The sequence below is a fragment of the Chamaea fasciata genome, unplaced genomic scaffold (genome assembly GCF_029207755.1).
Source record: "Chamaea fasciata isolate MVZ Bird 193981 ecotype frontalis unplaced genomic scaffold, bChaFas1.0.hap1 SCAF_30, whole genome shotgun sequence".
Lineage (NCBI taxonomy): Eukaryota > Metazoa > Chordata > Aves > Passeriformes > Sylviidae > Chamaea > Chamaea fasciata.
The window spans coordinates 1128848-1149625 of NW_027094115.1; the positions used below are offsets into that span (position 1 = coordinate 1128848).

Here is a 20778-nt window from a genome sequence, read left to right on the forward strand (position 1 = left end):
GCGGCCCAGTTGGTTACTCCAAGCACCACTCAAATCATTACAAAGATGGGATAAAACGTTCAGCCTGCAGTGCCAGAGTCCGAACATCTTCCAAGACAAAACACATTCTCAGTTGCTTAACGTTTTTGAAGAGCATGGAATAGTTTAGGTCAGATTGCCAATTCCAAACAAATAAAGTCACTAGGTTAGGATCCTGAAGGGGACAATTGAATTTCTGGAACGCTTCCAGCCTAAATAATGGTGTTTCCTCGAGGAAATCTAAACAAACTGAAGGAAGAAGGAAGGGATGGAAACTGGGAAGCGCTGGGCATGCCCCAGCCCAGGACATCGTGTTAAAGCTCCAGATCACGGAGCAGCTGTGGGTGTAATGAGCTCAATGCCACGTTTTTGAACCAAACCCCAGCAAATCCCCATCTCTTGGCTCAAGGCTGTCTCCAAGGCTCAGCTCATTTCCATGCCGGATGCTGGAGAGGTGCCCAGGGTCGCCTGTCCCGGCTGCACGGCCACCACTGGGAAAGGTCTGCCTGCCCCGCGACTGAGGAAACCTCAACTTGCCCAGTTTCTGCTGCTGTGTGATCTGAGCTGAGCTAAGGCAAGATGAGCTATGCTGAGCTTAAAGCAACCCCAAAACAGATAAAGATTTCCAAACTCATGGCTCCGGTGCCAGCACTGCAGCTGGACACCATTCTACTCCTCAAGACTCCTCTTAAGGAGCCTGGACCCCAAGGGATCAGTGCTGTGGAAATATTAATTAACTAACTTCCAAATAACTCAATTCCATGTCAGTGCCATTCTCCATAGAAAAGAGTGGGAGCTGTTCAGCCTGGAGAAGAGAAGCCCAAAGGGGCTCCAGGAGAGCTGGAGAGGGAATTTGGACAAGGGCCTGGAGGGACAGGAGACAGAGAGCGGCTTCCCAGTGCCAGAGGACAGGGTTAGATGGGATATTGGGAAGGAATTCTTCCCTGGGAGGGTGGGGACGCCCTGCTACATACAGGGTGCCCAGAGCAGCTGTGGCTTCGCCTGGACCGCTGGAAGTGTCCCAGGCCAGGCTGGATGGAGCTTGGAGCAGCCTGGGACAGTGGAAGGTGTCCCTGCCATGGCAGGGGTGACACTAGATGGGCTTTAAGGTCCCTTCCAACCCCTTCCATAGCAGGATTCTGTAAATTCCTTGGCTCATACACTGCCCTTGCAGGGATGCTGGGGACTCTCTCCCCATCTCTCGGAGACACGGGGCAAAGCTGCTGAGAGTGACAACGCTTCCGGCACCACGCCACCGCTTCCTGCCCAGCAAGAAGGGGAAGGGCCCAGGGAGCTTTGTTCCTGTGCAATAAGGTCCCAGAAACATCTCTCCCATTAATGATCCCCGGTTCCAAGAAGGGGAAGCTGTTTGCTTTTTGTTTTCATTTCGCTCTGAATCCTTTTCCAGAGCCACGTGGCTGCCAGGAACTGGAGCGGGCGCACGTGTTTCCAATCCCTCAGCATCTCCCCCCGTATTTTTCAGCTGGATGTGATTAATTCCAGCAGCTTTTTGAGCAAAAGCAGAACACTGCGAGAGGGTGGCTGCTTTCTGGGATAGATTCTTTACCTTTTTTGCAACAAAGCCAAACATTTGTTGACTGTAAGATGACAGAGCAGTGTTCACATTTGGGGAAGGCTGGAATACTCCAAAACCCACAGCACGTGCTGTTACCCCTCTCTCCAGGGAATTTTTTGCTGGGAATTATATTTTCTTTAAATTACTTGTCTCCCTATCCCAGTTTTTAACTTCAAGTATGCTGTTTTGTAGGAATCCCTGAAGTTTTAGGGACTGCTGGCTCTCTCCCTGCTTCTCTGGGAGGGGGACGCTGTGCAAGCATCAGCCATGCTCCCATCCCACCCGAATCTGTGGTGGGATGTGAGGAATTTGGGGAAAGCGAGGCAGGGGGAGCAGCAGAGGGTACAGGGTGAAGACCTCAAGTGCTGGGAAGGTTTTATTCCCTGTCTCAAGGCAGAGCCCGCTCCATGTCCTCAGCCCCTGCGCTGCCCATGCCTGTCCCTGTTTCCCACCCCAGGTGACTCAGAGCTGGGAACCGGCTCGTCCCCTTCCCCGACCTCCCGTGGATGACACAGGGGTGATGCTGGGCCGTACCCACCCTCCCCAGCCCTGGCCCTGGTGGCACCCACGTCCTTCAGCTCCCCCACGCTGACTCCAAGCCCACGTGCCCTCCCCGCCATGGCCAAGCCTCGGATGACACACCCCCAGAGTCATCCTGAACCCGGGTGAGTCAGATGTTTCCTGCTCGGCCGGTTCCTCCCCATCCTCACCCCCGGGACAGCAGCTGGATCCACGCCGGAGGTGGAGCCAGGCACCCACGGTGAGGAAGTGACACCACGGAGCATCCAGTGACCCATCCTCAGGTGACCCCACTGCCCCACAGCCCCACTAAAACCCAGTTCAGCCAGGAAAATGCTCTGCCTTCCAGTTCTGGAACTGGAGACATCTAACTGCTCCCGTCCCTGCCACTCATCATCCTTCTGCCCATGTTAAACCCAGAAGGTCTTTGGGGCAGAGATCCCAAAGGTGCTCAGATGCTGGATAGCAAAGCCTCACTGGCTCCAAGAATCCCCCCTCGGATGGTGGGAACATCCCCCTGTGGAGGGGAAACTCAGGCTGTGTAGCTCTGATGAGGTGGAGAGGAGCAAGGAGACACAGGATGGCTTCCCAAAGGCCCCAGAGGTGGGAAGAGCTGTCCTGGCATTGACCTCGGCTCCTGCCATTGACCTCGGCAGCCTCAAGGAAAGCTGTTAACTTGGTTTTCCAGGAATTTGCCATAGGTGCCACTTCCATATCCACAGAGGCAGCCAGGCAGGAATCACCAAAGGAAAAATTAAAAAAAAAAAAACAACACCACGAAGTTAGGAAAACCTGCCCCTGCTTGGGGGTGCCCACAAATGCAGGAAAATCAATTCCATCCCCAGTTTTTCCCTTCTGAAGGAGGGAAGGGGAAGAAAAGACGCTCAGCCCCCCACTCCCATGGCATGACGAGGCTGAGGGACCAGGAAGCCCAGGGTGAGCTGTCACATCCCAAGGGAACGCAGGGCAGCAGCAGCAAACTTTCAAGCCGGGATCTCAAAGGACACTGCTGAGGTTAATTAAAGTTTGCACAATCCCTTGGGGGTTAGATACGTCTGGACAACCCACTTTCCAGGCAGGAAAAGGGCAGGAGTTGGGGAGGAAGGTAATGTGCCCCCAGATGAGTGGCAGAGCAGGTAAAGCTGCTCCATGGCATGAATGGGAAGAAAAATCCCATTTTTGAGGCTATTTTCAAGGCCTTGAGTTGGACACAAAGCACAACATGTGGAAAAGGCACTTTTTTACCCCAGCTGAGTTCCTTTTCTCCATGATCCAAAGGGAAAACAAATCCCAGGCTACCACCTGCATTTTTTTTTTCCCCAAATACAGTCTCAAATACAGAGTTTGATAAGAAGACCCTGTTGTGGTTCTGGTTTGTAGTTCGAACCCAACCAAACAAATCACAGCTTTCCAAGAATTTCACCCCCTCCACCTCCCTGTGCTGGGGACTCCCTGGCTTTTCCTTTTGCCTGGGGAGATTTATAAACCAGGAATAATTTTTACACCCATGGTGGAAGCAGCCAAGTCAGACAGCCGGCTTCTTCCCCCCTCTCCCTGAGCCGAGCTGAGCTCCGTGCGCTCTCCCAGCTTTGTCTCACTGGGAGGATTCACAGGAATTTGTTTAGAAATATCCCAGAGAAATCCAGTTGTGGAGGCGGCCAGGAGGGCAGTGCCGTCTCCCATAGTATCCTGAGCTCTGGCCGGCAGCTCCTGGCTATTTTTTTTTCTCCCTCACATGGCAACAACCTTTTTTTTTATTTGGGTTTTGGAGCCGGGAGGGAAAAGAAGCCAGTTCCTGAGGCTTCGCACACCCTTCTCCCAGTGGGTAAGGAAGGCGAATTCCTCCATCCGAGCTTTCCCTCTGCATTATTCCGAGCTCCCGATAAGGAAGGCGTGAGCAGCCTGGAGCCCAGGGCCGGGCTGTGCCGCTGGCCTATTTCTGCCAGGGTTACACAACCCCTTCCCGTGGATTTGGCTGTTGCACAACCCCGGGGCCACCGGCGAGCAGAGGGAGAAGCCGAGCCCGTATTTCCTTACGGATAGCTTTGCCTTCGGAAGTTTTCCCTGCACTTTGTTTAGGTTGGGGTTAGGGGTTTTCTTTTGTTGTTGTTGTTTTGGGTTTTTTAATGTTCTGCCTCGATTTCCTTCCTGTTTAAACACCGCTGAAGGGCCAACGTGGCAAGTTTCACTTCCCCGGTGGCATCTCCAGGGTTATCCCAGGTCTCTCCAAGCATTTTCCTCTTTTTTTTTTTTTTTTTCTTTTTTCTTTTTTTTTTTTTTTTCATGACCATATTTGCAAATCCCGACCACCTCACACTCAGATCAGCAAATCCTGGTCACTTCCCAGAGTTAGGAGTCACAGATGAAATCCGCTCTGCCCTGTTCCCAGATGCCAGCGGAGCACTGCAGGAGGAGCCTGAGCCTCTGCACTCTCTCCCATCCAGCATTTTTTCTCCAGGAATAATTTATTAAGCCCAGCCTAAGCGCTGTCCTGGGCAGACAAAGGCCGGCTGCTCCCGCAGCCCTGAGAGAGCAGGAACACTCGAACTTTTCCAGTGCCCGAGCTCAGAGGAACGAGGGGAGACCAACACTCCGTGCATCCCAACGGGACGATGCTGCTTGGGGTTGCAGTCTGGGAACAGGCTCGGGGAGTTCAGGACCCCGAAATTAAGGATTCAGAACTCCAAAATTTGGGGTTGCAGTCCGGGAACAGGCTCGGGGAGTTCAGGACCCCGAAATTAAGGATTCAGAACCCCAAAATTAAGGGAACGGGAGACAGGAAGGTGTTTTCCACCACTGTTAGTGCAGGGATGAGGGGACACGCGCGGCTTGGGGTGGGGGTCACGGCGTGGGGAAGGGGACCCGAGGGGCAAGTGCCACCTCCAGGCTCATGCCTCGGGCTGAACCCGCTCCCCGCGGGGGCTTCGACTCGTTGCCCTGGAAGGAGGGGGAAGAGGAGGAACGGGCTCCCGGGGATGGTCCGCGCCCGCGGATGCTCCGCGCCGGCGGGAAGCGGCGACACGTGCTGCGCGGGGCGGCCGCGGGGGTCCCGGCTCCGGCGGGGAGAGACACGGAGATTCCCTGCTTTCCCCTTCCTCCTCCTCCTTGTCCTCCTCCTCCCCCTCCGCCCGCCCGGCCACGCGGGGTCCCACGGCCGCGGCACGTACCGCACGCGGCCCCGGCCAGGCAGCGCTGGGGCCTCCGCCCGCCGGCCCGGCCCGCTGCGCCCCGGTTCCCCTTCGCTCCCCGGCGATTTTGCCTCCTGTTCTCACTTAGAAAGCTTTTCTTTTTTTCCCCCGTTTTTCCTTTTTTCAGTTTTTTTTTTCTCATTTACTTTTTTTTTCCCCCACCTTCCCTCCTCCTTTTTGCTCTTTTTACACCTTTCCTCTCCTTTTTCCCTTTTCCCCTTTTCTGCTTTTTTTCCTCTTTTCCTCCATCCTTTTACATCATTTTTTTTCAACTTCTTTTTTCTCATTCTTCTTCCTTTCCCCCTTATTTCCCTTTTCCCTTTCCTTCCCTTTTCTTTTTCTCTTCTTCCTCTTCACTCTCCCCTTCTCCTTTTCCCTCCTTTCTTTTTTTGTTTTTACTTTTACCCATCTTTTTTTTTTCTTCCCTTTTTCTCTTCTCCCATTTTCTCTTCTTCCCCCCCCCCTTTTTTTTTTCACCCCCCTTTCCCTTTTCCTTTCCACTTTTCCCTTCTCACCTTTTCCCTTCCCTCTCTATTTTTTTCCCTCCCCGCTTTCACCCCGCGCTCCGCGCCCCCCTCACCTTCTGCGCCTGGTCATGGTTGAGCTCGGTGAAGAAGTAAGCGAGGAGGTGCGATGCGATCATGGCGGGAGCGGAGCAGCGCGGAGCGGTCGGGTCGGGTCGGGTCGGGTCGGGTCGGTGGGAGCGGAGCGGCCCCGGCAGCGCCGCGCGCTCCCCGCGCCAATCGCGCTCATTGAGGAGCTTCCCCCGGGCCGGTGACGCGGCCGCGCCGCCGCTCCCCATTGGCCGAGCTGCGAGGGTGTGTGCCCGGCGTGCCAGGGGGCGGAGCCGCGCCCGACCCGGGGGGCTGCGGGGACACCGGGGGGACACCGGGAGTGCAGTGGGTGGGCACTGAGAGGGCACTGGGGCTGCCGTGGGGGGATTATGGGGGTGCAGTGGGTGGGCACTGAGAGGGCACTGGGGCTGCCGTGGGGGGATTATGGGGGTGCAGTGGGTGGGCACTGAGAGGGCACTGGGGCTGCAGTGGGGGGATTATGGGGGGTGCAGTGGGTGGGCACTGAGAGGGCACTGGGGCTGCAGTGGGGGGATTATGGGGGGTGCAGTGGGGGGATTATGGGGGGTGCAGTGGGTGGGCACTGAGAGGGCACTGGGGCTGCAGTGGGGGGATTATGGGGGGTGCAGTGGGAGGATTATGGGGGGTGCAGTGGGTGGGCACTGAGAGGGCACTGGGGGTGCAATGGGGGCAGTGGGGGGGCAGTGGGGGGCACGCGGGGGAGGTACACGAGGGAGACACTGGGGGGGACACGGGAGGGACATTGGGGGGAGCACTTGGGGGAACACTGAGGAGCACGCGGTGGGGTGCATTGAGGGAGCACTGGGAGGGCACTGGGGGGTGCGTTGGGTGGCCACCGGGGGGGCATTGGGGGGCGGGGGGTGAATTAGGGGGACACTGGGGGGGCTGAAGGGGTGCGCTGGAGGAACACTGGGGTTGCACTGGACAGGCAGTGGGGACGACACTGGTGTTGCACTGGGGGGGACACTGGGGGTGCACTGGGGACACTGGGGGGGCACTGGGGGCACACGGGGGGCAGTGGGTAGGGCAGCGGGGTGGGCAGTGGGAGGGCACTGAGAAGGCATTGGGGGGACGGGGGATGCACTGGAAGGGCGCATTGGGGTGGGTACTGAGGGGGCTGAGAATGCCCAAGGGAATGCACTGGGAATGCACTGGGGAGGGCTGAAAGTGCACTGGGAGGTGCATTGGGCGGTGCATTGCGGAGCTGCGGGTGCGTTAGAGGGGTGAACTGGGGGGGCACTGGGGTGGGCACGGTGGGTCGGGGGTACAGTGGGGTGTCCGGGGGTGCTCTGGTAGGGTGTATTGAGGGACGGCACTGGGGGCCTGGGTGTGCATGGGGAAGGTGTACTGGGGGTGCACTGGAGGGACTGGGGGGTACTGGGAGGGGTGGGCTGGGTACTGAAGGGTCTGAGGGTGCAGTTGCGGGGTGCATTGGGGACACTGAGGGGGTTGGGTTATACGAGAGGTTCTGGGCATGCAGCGGGGATTACTGGGTGTATTGGGCGTGCACTGGGGGGCTGCGAATGCACCGAGATGCACTGAAGGGGCTGGGGGTGCGTCGGGGTGTACGGGAGGTGCATTGGGCGTGCACTGGTGCGGGATGAGCTGGGGGGTGCATTGGGGTGTACTGGGGTTTCATCGGAGGTGCTTTAGGGACGTTGCAGTCGCACGGGGCGTGAATTAGGGTGTACTGGGCATGTACCGGGGGTCACGCATAGGTTTCTACTGGGGACGTGCACGGGGGGGGTGCATTGCGGGATACTGGAGGTTGGGGGTGTACTGGGGGATGCAACAGGGGTGCATTGGGAGGGTTGGGGGAGCACTGGGGGGATGCATTGGGGGTGCAGCGAGAGTGTCTAATGGGGTCTACTGGAGGGCTGTATTTGGGGTGCTCTGGAGCTGCATCACGCGTGGCCGTGCCCGCAGCCCGTGTGTGTGTCCGTGGCCGTGTCTGCAGCCCGTATGTGTGTCCCCGCACGCAGCAGCCGCTCCGCCCCGGTGTGCCCGGTGCTGTCACATGCGTGTGAACGTGCGCGGCCCTGTGCACCCGTCAAGTCGCATCCATCACCCCGCGGCCCGTGGCGATCGCTCCGACGCCCGCGTGTCCCGCTCCCCGTGCGCAGCCACGGATGGCGGGGGGTGCCCGCTGCACCCCGAAAACCTTGGGAAGCATCGTTTGGGAGCATCACGGGGGCCGGGATCTGCCTCCACCATCCCGCCTTCCTCCTCGCCTCCATCCCTGCTCCATCCCGGCCCCACGGGCCGCAGCCGGGCGTTGGTGGCCCGGAGCCCTACGAGGGCTGCGGCACGTCGTGGCCCTGCGGAGCGGCTCCCGCTCCCCGCTCCCAGCAGAGCCGGTCCCAGCAGCCCTGGGGCAGGAGTTACCCAACCCGTCTGCCCGCTCCTGCCGCTTTCCCAACCAGTGCGAAGCAGTTCCGGCTCTTCTTGCCTTCACCCTCTCAAGAGTCCTTTCTATGCGGCCATTTACATCATTTTGGTGGTTTTGCTCAAGGAACTGTAACTCCGTTTCAAAGGAAAGAGGGGGAGAAGCAACCCAAGCCAGAGGCGAGACAATCCTGCGACCAGACACCTTTTCCTGGAGGATCCAGTCCTGCCGGACCCACCATGAATCTGTCAGGCATTCCGGTTAAATCCCCAGATCGTGACCTGATTCATTTTAGGATTTGGACTCAATGATCCTGATGGACCCCTTCCAACTCAGGATATTCCATTAATCTCTGTCGTTGCCCCTACATTTCAATTCAGCCTCTGATCCAGCTTTTTTTTTTTTTTTTTTTTTTTTCCCCCCCTAAAAAACCAAATTCTCTGTGGTCAAATTGAAATTAAAGCAGCATTTGAGCCTAAAAATAGCTGGACACATCTGTCCACCTTCCCCATCTGCCACTGGCCTGGCTGGATGAAGGAAGAGACTGTCTGTGCAAAATGAGGGACCTTCTCATCCTTCTGTCCTGTAAAATCTGTTTATTCAGGGAAAACATTCCCCAAGACTCCATTGATTTGCCAGATAATGCCCTAGTCAAGAAAAGACAGGAGGAGCTGGACTCTGCTCAACCAGTTCCTCCAAATAAAGTAATTTTTTTTTTTTTAATTTGAGGTTTTTCAGTTGGTTTTGGAATTCCTTTCATGGAATAAAGCTCCCAATGAAAATCTTTTCAAGGCATCCCAGCTGCTTCCTGGCTCCACATGGGCTTGTAATAATCTATCGGCATTTAATGCCATGTTCCTTAGGAAAAGGAAGTGGCTGATTGTAGGGATTGGAGCTACAACCAGCTCTAATTTCTCTAATGTGATTCCTTAAGGACGAGTGGTGCAGTAATAACAATGTCAGAGCGGGAGGAAGAGCTGTGCTGTGCCCAGTGGCCAGAGCAGGGACAGAGCATCCTGGAACCTTGGGACCAGCCTGACCCACAGAACAGAGCAAAGTCCCCCGTGCAGTGCTGCTGCTCCTGGGGACCCCCAGGAGACTGCTGGGAACCCGGTGAGGGTCATAACCCACTTTTATACTGGGGAAACTGAGGCATGGGTGGGTACAGAGAAATTGGGAACCAGACCATCCAAGCATGGAGCAGCTGGGATGACCTTGGAGCTGGATCTGCTCCAGGAGAGGCGTAAACTCATCTGGGATCACCTGCCCCATGATTCATCACTCCAGCGCTGCTCCACATAGTTTCCAACAAGGTTTCATTGGACACAGGCACACACATCCCCACGAACCCATTGGCATCAGCATGACACCGGTGACCAGTTATTGACTTTGCCCTGTCACCCAAAGCACCGGAAACCTGTAACTCGGCTGGACCCAGCCCTTGCATGGGGCTGGGAATAGAAAACCGGTCGGAGAACTTTTCTTTCTTCGGCAGCCGCAGGACGAGCGCCTGACCTTGTGCTGAGCTGGGTGAAACAGCCTTTCCCCAGCTCTGCTGAGAGGGAAGGTGCTCGCCCATCCCAAACTGCTGTATGAAGGGTAAGGGAGTGGAGGATTGTTTCCTGCCCACCTTGGGGGTGGTGGAGATCCATCCTTCCATCCATCCTACTGCTGCTCCTCCGCAGATCTCATAATGCTGGCGTGATTTCCAACCCATTCCAAACCCCAGCTGCACCCCAAGGTCACCCCACACAGACACATCTCCCCAAAACAGACAGAGGGATTCCCCAGGGGTTGGACTGGGTGTCCCTGGGCTGGGCTGCCCCATAGCCTGGCTTCCCATCCCGCTCACCAGGCTAATCCCCACAGAAAGGATGGAGAAGGGGAGATGAAATTAGATTAGCTGGAGCCACCTAATTTTAGCAACTTCACGTGTCACTGACACACTGCTCCAGCTCTTCCCTCTCTCCCCCAGCCCTGCGTGATCCTCAAAGTCACCAAGGCTACCAGTCAGGACAGGAGGGATCCAAAGGGGCTTTGGCTGGGTAGTGGCACCCAGAGGTGGGTGGGCATGGGGGTAACTAGACTTGTGCCAGGAGAGGACTGGGGGTGATGGCCACCTGCCACTAGACATGGCCATCCTTGACTGGTGATGGCCATCCTGGAATGGTGCTGGCCACCCTCCATAGTGACAGTCACTCTCTATCAGTGACAACCAACCGCCTCCAGTCATGGTCACCATTCCTCGCTTGTGGCCACCATCCCCTTGTTGTGGCCACTCTCCACTGGTGATGGTGACCCTCAACCTTGGGATCATCTCCACCCCGAAGCAGCCCCCTCTGGCCAGGGGGATTTTGTAGTGGGACATTCCACACTGGCACATCCCATTTTCCCCCTCCACCCCCAGCTCCTGCCCTGTATGTCCTGTTGCCGCGTCCCAAATCACCGCACCGTGAAGATGACATTGGCCTGACCAAACCTCCCTCGGGGCAGTGCCAGCTCATCCAGCTGTACAGAAGCCCGCCAGCTCCATCAAGCATCTCCTGATCCATTGAATTCTTCACAGGATCAGCCCCGTGACACCACAGGGAGACGAGATGTCTGGCCCCTTCCATTCCCAGGAGCTACACTGTCCCCAATGTCCCAGGAAGGTCCCCAACATTCAAGGAATGTCCCAAAAGTCCCAGTCCAGTACCCAAAGCCTGGATGCTGGAGCTAGCAGGAGCTGTAGCAGGAAGGAAGGTGTCCCCAAAAGCCAGCATGGCCAAATGCAGGGAGAGATGAGGACCATCCTGCATCCCAGAGGAGCTGAGCCAGGTGCCACAAAACCTGGCACAGCTCCGAGGTCAAAAGTCCCGGTCAGGACACAGGACCCTGAGTCACTCTGCCCTGGCATGAGCAACTCCCGCAGGCGGCACTTTCCCAATCCCAGCAGAAAGGGGAGGTTTCTCCTGCCTCCTTGGGGCATTTTCCATGGGCACCACCACATCTCACGGCATAGGACACACCATGTCCCTGATGCCACCAAGCTAGAGCAGCGACGCGAGCGGGACTGGGCAGGGAAAGCTCAGTGCCAGGGGCTTTTCCCTCGCCTCTGCCCAGGGGACTCTCATCCTTTCTCCTAGTGCTATGGGTGTGGGCACGCTGCACCCCAGGGGTCTTGTGGGGGTGGGATAACCACCCTGATGGTCCCATGCCACAGCCCCTTCCAGCTTGCACTGATCCTGTGAAATCCTTCCCACCCGATCAAAGGAAATCACACAAAACTCGGATTTCAGGAAGGTATGGGTGCACAGCTGTGACAGAATCCCACCCTTCCGTCCTTCGGTGTCCTGGCAGGGACCAGCATCCACACCAGGATGGCAAAACCACGTGCAGATGGATGTGCCTGCCAGCCCATCCTCGGGGTCTGGGTGAGGCACAGGGAGGACCTGGCAAGGGGGCAAGGGGCTGGGAGCCCACCTCCTGCCCCTCCAAAATCCCAGCCGAAAGCCATGGTGCTGCTGGTGGGCAGAGAAGGATTAAACCCCTCCAGGTTCCCCAAGTCCAGAACAATTCCTAAGTCCAGCCCAGAGATCTCTCTGGGATACAGCAGCAGAGCTGTGCTCTCCCAGTATCCTTGCTCATCACAGGCAGCATCTCTCTCACTCCCTGATCATGGCTCAAAGACCCCAGTCACATGTATTTCCATCAATTCACTCCGACGGGCAGAAAATCACCCCAAATATTACATCCTGCCTTTCTCCAACATCACCCCACCTGGTCGAGGGTGGAGATTCGAGAAACAACTCCCCTCCACCCTGCCATCAATTATTCCCCAGCACCCATCCTGTGATTCCTTGACGCCCACAGCTGCTCCCCTGTCACCCCTTTGTGCTGCATCCATCGCAGATCCTCATCCAGGTAACAAGGAGCACAAACTCCCTCACTATCCTGAATCCAGGGCGAAAATGCCCTTACCTGGGTGAAGCTTTCATTGTCCATCCCGTTCTCCGTGTGTGTGGACATCATCCTTGGAGCATCCACAATAGTTTGCTGAGACAGAGACTGAGACCTCGCCGCACCAAGCAGGGTCTGGGAGGGCTTTATCATCTCTGATCCCTGTGGAGGAAGGCCCTGCGTGCCAGCGCTGAGGTCATTGGCTGGGCACCACGCGGATGAAGACGGGATTTGAGCGGCAGCGGTGTAATCCCGGAGCCTTGGGATGAGAGTGACGGAGCTGTCTGGGATGAGATGCTCTGTGGAGGGTTTGGGCTCCTCCTGCCCCACACTGACACCCCCACGGAGGACCCCTCCGCTCCAGACCCCTTGGCACGGCAAAAAGGAGCAGCCAGATCATGGATCAGCCCCGCATTGCTCTGTCCCTGTGGGGGTAACCTCACTTGCCCCCAGCCCAAATTTCAGTGCAGAGAGTTTTACTGAGGAATCCTCTCTCCTTTCTCCCAGGGAGAGAAAATAAAATGGAAAAACCCTAGCTGAGGTGGGATGGATGTGTTCAGAGGGGCTGGGAGCCCTGAGGCGGAACAAGGCTGTACGGCCTGAGCCTGCTGGAGACACATCATGCGTGTGAAAATGTGTGTTGCGTGTGAGGGCACACGTGGGACAGGGACACGTGGCCTCCCACATGGATCTGACCCGGCAAAGGGCTTAATTGGGATCTGCAGCATCTGCCATGGCAGCAGCGGCGGCTCCTGTGCTTAGGAGGAGCTTTAAGAGTCCCGGAGAATTCCAAAAACCCGGATGGGGGATGAAAGAGGGGAGAAAGAGCTGCCTGGCTCCTCCCCCACCCCGTGGCTCCGTGGGTTCATCCCTACGTGACAGTGGGCACGCAGGGCCCCTCTCCCTGCTGCTGGAGAGAAGCTGACAGGCAAAGAGGGTTACGGTTGATTCATTTATTAATTCTAACACAGATTATCCAGCTCGGAGGGCCCAGCAGCACCAGCAGCCAGTCCTGGAGGGTTATCTGAGATGGGAAAGGCAGGAATTGCTGTCAGGGAGGCGGAGGATGGAGCTGCAGCCCGAAGTTTTCCCATCACAGAGAGGGAGGAGCTTGAGAGAAGGGGTAAAGCTCAGATTTGGGAGCAGCAGGCTCTAGGCTGGATTTAGGCAACACCTGGGTGGGCTAAAGGTTAAAACCAGACCTAAAGCTTTGTCCAGGTGCTGAGCTCAGCCCCAGCCCTTGGTCGGGTGCTGTGTGAGCTGGCGGGGCAAGGCAGAGCTGAGCTCCAGCCTTGGTCCCATCCCTGTCCTTATCCCTGCCTTTGTCCCCATCCTGACCCCTGTCCCTCTCTCATCCCTGCCCCAATCCCTGTCACAATCCCAATCCCATGCCCATCCTCATCCCTGCCCTGTCCCCATCTCCATCTTCATCCCCATCCCCATCCCTGCCACCATCTCTGTCTTGGTTCCTGTTCCCACTTCAACCCCATCCTGATCCCTGTCCCTATCCTATGCCATCCCCATACCTGACACCATCCTTGTCCCCATCCTGGTCCCCATCTCATTCCCAAACCTTTCTCCAAGAACCCTGCCACTATCCCCATCTCAATCCTAGTCCCTATCCTGTTTCCTTACTCAACCCTGACTCCATCCCTGTCTTGGTTCCTGTTCCCATTTCATCCCCATTCTGTCCTCATTCCCATCCCTGACACCATCCCTGTCCCCATCCTGGTTCTGTGCTATCTCCATTGCCACCCTCATCCCTGTCCCTGTCCTCATTCCTATCCCCATCCTCATTCTCCTCTCCATCCCTGTCATCATCTCTGTCCTGATCCCTGTCCCGGTTTCATCCTTGTCCTATCTCCAACCCCATCCCCATCCCTTACACCATCCTGGTTCACTGTCCCATCTCATCCCGTCCCTTTCCTGTGCCAACCCCAGCCCCTGTCCCTACCCATCCTCATCCCATTCCATTCCCAGGGCACATGATCATCGGTGACAACCCAGGACTCATCCGGACCCTGGGACAGCCAGACGCCCACCCCGAGCTGTTCCCGCATCCACCTGCCTCATGACGGGAGTTTGGCAGCGCCTTCATCCAATGGAAACTTCTTTTATCTCCAAAGATTCCTCTGCTCTCGGACGGGGAATACTCCGGCTGCTCCAGGCTGGGATCCTCCCTCTGCCGCCCACAGCTCGCACAAAGGCTCCTTCACCCGGGACGGACAGAACCACTTTTGTTCATCCCGCTCCGACCGCGGGCGGCAGGAACGGCACCAGCCCTCCGGCTCCGGATGCACTTCCCGGGAATCTCCAGGAATGAGAAAATCAGTGAACCTCGACCGCTGGGGGCATCGCCGGTTGTCCTGGATTTACTCCCTCTCACCAATCCCGCTAGGATTTTAGTCGCTATTTAGATTTAATCAAGCCAGGATTGTTTAATATCCCCCTAGAATGACGGGTGCGGCTGAGAGGATCCAAGCGATGATGAGCCGCACAGCCCGGCTGCCCCTGCCCGAATCCTCGCCGTGCCAGTAAATCCCTTTATTGTGTGTCCCGCCTCATGGATAATCCAGGCATGGCGGGGGTGAGACCTGCCCCTTCCCAGCAAGGGATCCTCGGGAATCTCGGTGGGTGGCCGGGACAACTCCCACCCCCAGCGCCTCCCCCCCTGCTCTTCATCACAAAAGGGAGACAAATGACTCCTTTATAAGGAGGGGTGGAGGACCGAGTGCCCGGGATGCAGCAGGATGGCGATGCACCCTGGGATGCCCCTGGGATGTCCCTTGGACCCCGGACGTTGCACTGGGAACCTACTCAGCCGCAAATCCTACAGCATCAACCCCAGGGCTGGATTTAGGGGCAAACGCAGCCTCTGGAATTCTCTCCCAAATATCCCTTCAGACTTCTGGGTGAACTGCGAAAACTGAGGCAGGAGAGGTCTCTCTGTCTCACATCAGAACACCAGGATACTGGGCAAAGATAAGGCACTTGGGAGATGCGGTCCTAATGTCACCAGCAGCACCGACAGCAGCAGGAGAGAGGATTTCATTACTTTAATGACAGGACAAAAGTTTTCCAGGACACATGGATACCTGCCGACCCACATGTCCCTGCCCTGGCAGCTGCGAGCCCATCCCTGGGCACCCAGAACCCTCCGGAAACGGGATGGGGAATCCTGGTGCCAACCCAGGCTCGACCCTTGGAGAGCTCAGGGAGCAGGTTATGAATTATGCCAGAGATTCCAGGACGCATGCAAGCAGAGCAGGTGTCTTGGGATGTGTTTGGCAGCATGAGGAGGAGGAGGATGGAGAGGTGGAATTGGCCACAGGTGTTGCCACATCTCCATAAACCCCCTTGGAATATTTTATTCCTGCTTTCCCTGCCTATGGCCAAGATCTGGGCACATCATGAGGCTGGCACGAGGCTGACACGAGGCCGGCAGCTCTGGCAGGGACTGGACACACCCGAGATGTTTGGGACAGTGCCAGGAAAAACTGGGTTTAATCCCAGGCCAACTGATTAGCTGCCCCTGCCCCAGATTAGCCCTGGCACCGTCTCCCTTCCCTGACCTTCCTTGACCCCCAGGCCACCCCACCACGGTAACTGGAAACCCACGGATCATGTTTCCAGTCTCGATGTCAAATGTCAGATCCTCGATGGATCATTGGCGTTGGGGGGGGTGGGATGGGGGGTGGAGACACTTGGATTTAGGGAGCATCCTGGGATGGAGGGTTGGGAGCTGCTTCCAGCTTTGTCTGTGCTCAGAGAAGGAAAATGAAAGGGAAAACTCAGCCTGAAAGGTTGGAAAACAGCATTCCAAATGGGCATTCCCAAAACAGCACCACAGGTGTTGCTGGGATGATGTTTCACAGGAGTCCGGCCTCTTCCAAGCTCCCATCCCTAACTGGGATCCCTCATCACCATGCCCCCTCATGACTGTCACCCTAAAAAACACAACCCCTGAAAAATTAGGTCCCTAATAACAGTGACCCCTAAAAAATAGTGACCCTTAAAAAATGTGGTTCCTAATAACTGTGATGCCTTAAAACCATGATCCCTAATAACCCCAAATGCTAATTATTGTAACCCCTAAAACTGTGACCCCAAATAACCCCAAATCCTAATAACCATGACCCCTAAAATGAGGTCACTAATAACTGTGACCCCAAATAACCATGACATCCCCCAATAATTTTTCCTCCAATAACCCCAATCCCCAATTCCTTCCTCACTGGCTCTGCTCACAACCCCTGCAAACCCCATTTCCACCGGCCCCCTCTCCACTCGTCATTTTTCCCTCAATATTTAATTTCCCTCTGTTCAATTTGGAGCATTTCCCAACTTTTCCCAACACAGAGAAGGAACAAACCCCAGCTGGGGGGTTCAACCCCCCCCCAGATACTCCCAGTGGTGAACCCAGGTAAGCAGCTGGGCACGGACCCATTTTTGGGGTGACTTTACACCTCCCTGCCCTCAGATTAATTTGTCAGATACTGGAATTATGCCCAGATCAGGGCAGGAATAATGGGATTATCCAGAGCCTGCTGCGGGATAGGGAAGCTCATTACGGAGCATTAAAGAGAAGAAAATTGGGCTTTTCTAAGTTCTTCGAAAAACCTCAACTTCCTCTCATTTTAGGGTCATTTTGAGGTTTCTTTAGAGTTTGCTCTGCACTCTCACTCTCCGTGCGGACACAGAATGATCTTCCAGGATCCCGCGGCAGCTGGGGATGGAATCCAGCCCCCGCAGGTGGCTCCAGGTTTGGGGAAACTGAGGCAAGGCAGCCCCAACCCTGCCTCACACACACCTCAAACCGCCCGTTCCCTTCTGCCCCAAATTCCCCCGGAAAACCGGGATGAACTTCCTTGGAAGACTTTTCCCCACGAAAACACCAGAAGGGAGGGGAAATCCATCCCGGTGGAGGCTCTTCCCGTGGTAGATAACCCGAAGTGACCGGACTTTTTTTGGAGGAAAAAAGGAGACTTTATGGTTTGTTTTTGGTTTTTTTTCCCAGCCTCCCTGAGTTTTGCAGCATGTCAGGGACTAATACTGCCACCTACCGAGACAGACCTCCTGCCATTAAAACTCTTATTTCTGTTTTCCCCACTCCAAAGTGCTTCCCACGTTTTTAGGACCAGACGAGGCCTCTCAAACCAATTCTCTTCTCTCTGAAATGAATCCAGGTGCCCATCGGTGCCGGCCCCCAAATATCCCTCAGCGTGGTTTGGGGGGGTTTTTTTCGGGCTCAGGGTTTTGTGGACACTAGGCTGGGATGGGGAATGGGGACAACTGAGACACAGCCAGAACTCATCAGGCCCAGACGGGTCCCACCTGCGCCTTGTTTGGTCCCGGGTATTTAAGGCCCTTTTTCAGCCGTTTTCTTCTCTTTCGAGAGCCAGCCTAGTGGGTGCACCTTCTGTCCAGGTGGGATGGGGGAGCCCAGCAGAGCTGGAGAGTGGCCAGAGGTCCTGGAGCCTTCGGGGGTCCCGCAGCCCTCAGAGGTCCTGGAGCCTTCGGGGGTCCTGCAGCCCTTGGGGGTCTTGGAGCCCTCGGGGGTCCCGCAGCCCTCAGAGGTCCTGGAGCCCCTGGGGGCCCTGCAGCCCACGCCGCCCCCCGAGATGCTGGAGGAGCTCCTGAGCCAGTGCTTCGGGCCCCTGCCCCGGCCAGCCACCATCGCCCGCCTGCGGCGTGGCCCCAACGGGGGCTACGAGCCCACCGGGGACCCCGCGGAGGTGCTGGAGCGGCGGCAGGCGGCCAATGCCAAGGAGAGGGAGAGGGTGAGCGACCCCAAAACCTGCTGAACCCCCCAAATCACACCCGGCAGACTGGGTCACATCGTGGTGGCACCCAGGGCCGCTTGGGATGGGGAGACTGGGGTGGTTCAGGGAGGATTTTGCATTTGAGGGGGTGGATTTAATCCTTGGGGGGGAGAGGCGCAGCCCAGTTGAATTTTCGGAGGGCCTGATTTAATCCTGTGTTGGTCAGTTTAATCCTGGGGGGCTCCAGATAAATTTTAGGATGGCTAAGTTTAATTCTGAGGAGCCCAGTTTGATCCTGGGGAAGGGAGGGGGTTGGTTTAATGGAGCGTAGTCTAACCCTGGAGAAACCCCAGTTTAATCCTGGAGCCACCCCAGGTTAACCCGGAGGGATATAGTTTAGTTATAGGGTCCAAATTTAGTCCTGGAGGGGTTGGTTTAATCCCTAGTACCCAACTTTAATTCTGGGGTGGTCCAGTTTAATCCTGGAAGGGGCCACTTTAATCCTGGTACACCCAGTTAAATCTAAGAAGTACCAGTTTCATTCTGGAAGGGGCGCCGGTAAATTCTGAGGTCTCAGTTTAATTCTCAGAGAGTCATGTTTAGTCCTGGTGAGCCCAGTTTAATCCTAATTTAAAGTCCCCAGTTTTATCCTGGAGACTCCCGTTTGATTCTGTGAGGGACATGCTTTAGTTCTTGGGGGGCTGTTGAATCCTGGGGGGGTCGTTTTAATTCGGGGGGGTGACCCCAATTTTGACTGTGGGTGGGTCTGGTTTAATCCTGGTGAGCCCAGTTGAATCCTGGGGGTGGTCCCAGTTTAATCTTGAGTATCCCAGTTTGATCCTGCAGGGATCCTGGTCTAACTCAGGGTTCTTGGTGTAACCCGGGGGTCCCTTTGGGGTCCCCTCAGTCTCTGACCAGCCCCCCGGGGCTCCTGTGTCCTGCAGATCCGGAACCTCAACAGTGGCTTTTCCCAGCTGCGGACCCTGGTGCCGCTGATGCCGCGTGACCGCCGGCCCAGCAAGGCCGACACGCTGCGGGCAGCGGCCCAGTACATCCGCCTGCTGCGGGGGGTGCTGCGGGACACAGGGGGCTTCCAGGTGGGTACCCCAAAACTGACCCCAACCCTCCCTGAAACACCCACTGCTGTAGGGCTGCCACGTGGGTACCCCAAAACTGACCCCTCAACCCCCCCATAATGTGGGATTTTGGGGGGGCTGATGGAGATTTTGTTGCTATTTTTCATCTTGCAATCAATAATTCAATGCGTTTTTAGTCATTAAGTTTTTGTGGGTCATCCCAAAACTGACCCCTGGGCTACAAACCCCCTTATAGTTGGAATTTGGGAGAGGCTAGTGGAGGGAGTGCCTGGTTGGGGGTGGGTACATGGAGAGGGGATAGATTTCATCCAATTTCTTCTGATTTTTTAGTTTGGCATTCAGTTTAAGATTAACAAAAAATATAATTATTGGGGGGGGGGGAGGGGAACATCCCAACACTGACCTCCAGCATATGGGGACCCCAAAACTGACCCTCCATTTTCAAACTCCCCTGTAATGGGTTTGGGGAGGCTCATGGGATTTTTTTTTTATATTTTTCAGCTTGGAATTAATTTAATAAGCAAAATTAAATTGAATTATTATTTGAGGAGGGACCTTAAAACTGACCCCCACCTCTGGGGACCCCCTATAAAGTGGGCTTTGGGGGGTTTTGATTCTTATTTTTCAGATTGGAATTAATTTCAAAATTACAAATAAACTGAATTATCATTGAGGGTAAGCCCTAAAACTGACCCACAACCCCCCTATAATGTGGGAGCTTGGGGGCCTGGTGGGGATTTTCCTGCTTGAGGTTTCTGAGGTTGAAATTAATAATTCAATTGAGTTATTATGGGGAGGCTATTATTGGGGGGGTAGTTATTACTGGGGAGCCATCCCCCAATTCTAATATATTTTTAATCCCCTTTTTCCCAGGAACCCAGCACTGAGCAGGAGTTGGGGGACACTGGAGGGGTGTCCCTAGGGGGCCCACCTGAGACCTGGCCTGGGAGTGTCCCCCCATGTACCTTGGGACACCCCTGTCTGCCCCCCCACCCTGGGGCACTGCTGAAGAGTGGGGGGATGGTGAGTGGGGGGAACCCGGGGTGGGGTCAGAACACTTTGGGGGGCGCCCTGAGAATTTGGGGGGAGCACCTGGATAGGGGTGGATCAGCACCTTGGGGGGCGGCACCTGGGTGGGGACAGAGCAGCCTGGGGGGGGACAGAAAACTTGAGGGGCTCACCCATGGGGTCCGGGTTTGGAGGGAGCATCTGGGTAATACCAGACATAAACAAGGGAGGGTCGAAATCACCTTTTCCCCAAAACTATTCCAAAGGTGAAAAAAAGCTTTATTTTTCTCCTTTTTTAAAGGTTTTTCCTGACATCCCTGAAAATCCGTGTGGGCCCGCGGGAGTCTCCCCAGAAGGCCAAGTTCAAGGCTCCAGCCCCCATTTTCAGTGTTATGCTCCTGTCCTGGAGCCCTACACCTCATGAAACATGCACCCCAAAACTGAGGGGCCAGGGGTCTGTAACCCCTAAAACGCGGGGGTCGGGGGGGGGGGGGGGGAGAATTGTAATTAATTGCTTTACGAAATTGTAATTAAAAATTAGGTGCTCCTCCCCCCCAAACACCAGATAAGTGCTTATTAACGTTTGTTAATATGAACCCAATTAATTGCACAATAAAAAGGGATTGTCATAGCGTCAGCACCGGGTTTGGGGGTCCCCTCTTATTTATTCGCAGGGATTGAGTTCCCGGGGG

General features: G+C 55.9%; 2 protein-coding genes across 2 annotated transcripts in view; one reads left to right on the forward strand and one right to left on the reverse strand.

The window, feature by feature from the left end:
* LOC136302643 (hexokinase-2) overlaps nucleotides 1-6056 on the reverse strand; it is a 28585-nt gene extending 22529 nt beyond the window's left edge. Inside the window, exon 1 of the mRNA XM_066206107.1 lies at nucleotides 5882-6056. Within this exon, the coding sequence (XP_066062204.1) occupies nucleotides 5882-5944 (63 nt within the window). The 5' untranslated portion in view covers nucleotides 5945-6056. The remainder of the gene's footprint in view (nucleotides 1-5881) is intronic.
* Nucleotides 6057-17622: 11566 nt separating this feature from the next.
* Nucleotides 17623-20725, forward strand: FIGLA (folliculogenesis specific bHLH transcription factor). Its single transcript, XM_066206143.1, has 4 exons — nucleotides 17623-17999; nucleotides 18926-19078; nucleotides 19952-20101; nucleotides 20388-20725. The coding sequence occupies exons 1-4, from the start codon at nucleotides 17652-17654 to the stop codon at nucleotides 20508-20510; spliced, it is 774 nt and encodes a 257-aa protein (XP_066062240.1). The 5' UTR covers nucleotides 17623-17651; the 3' UTR covers nucleotides 20511-20725.
* Nucleotides 20726-20778: the final 53 nt, after the last annotated feature.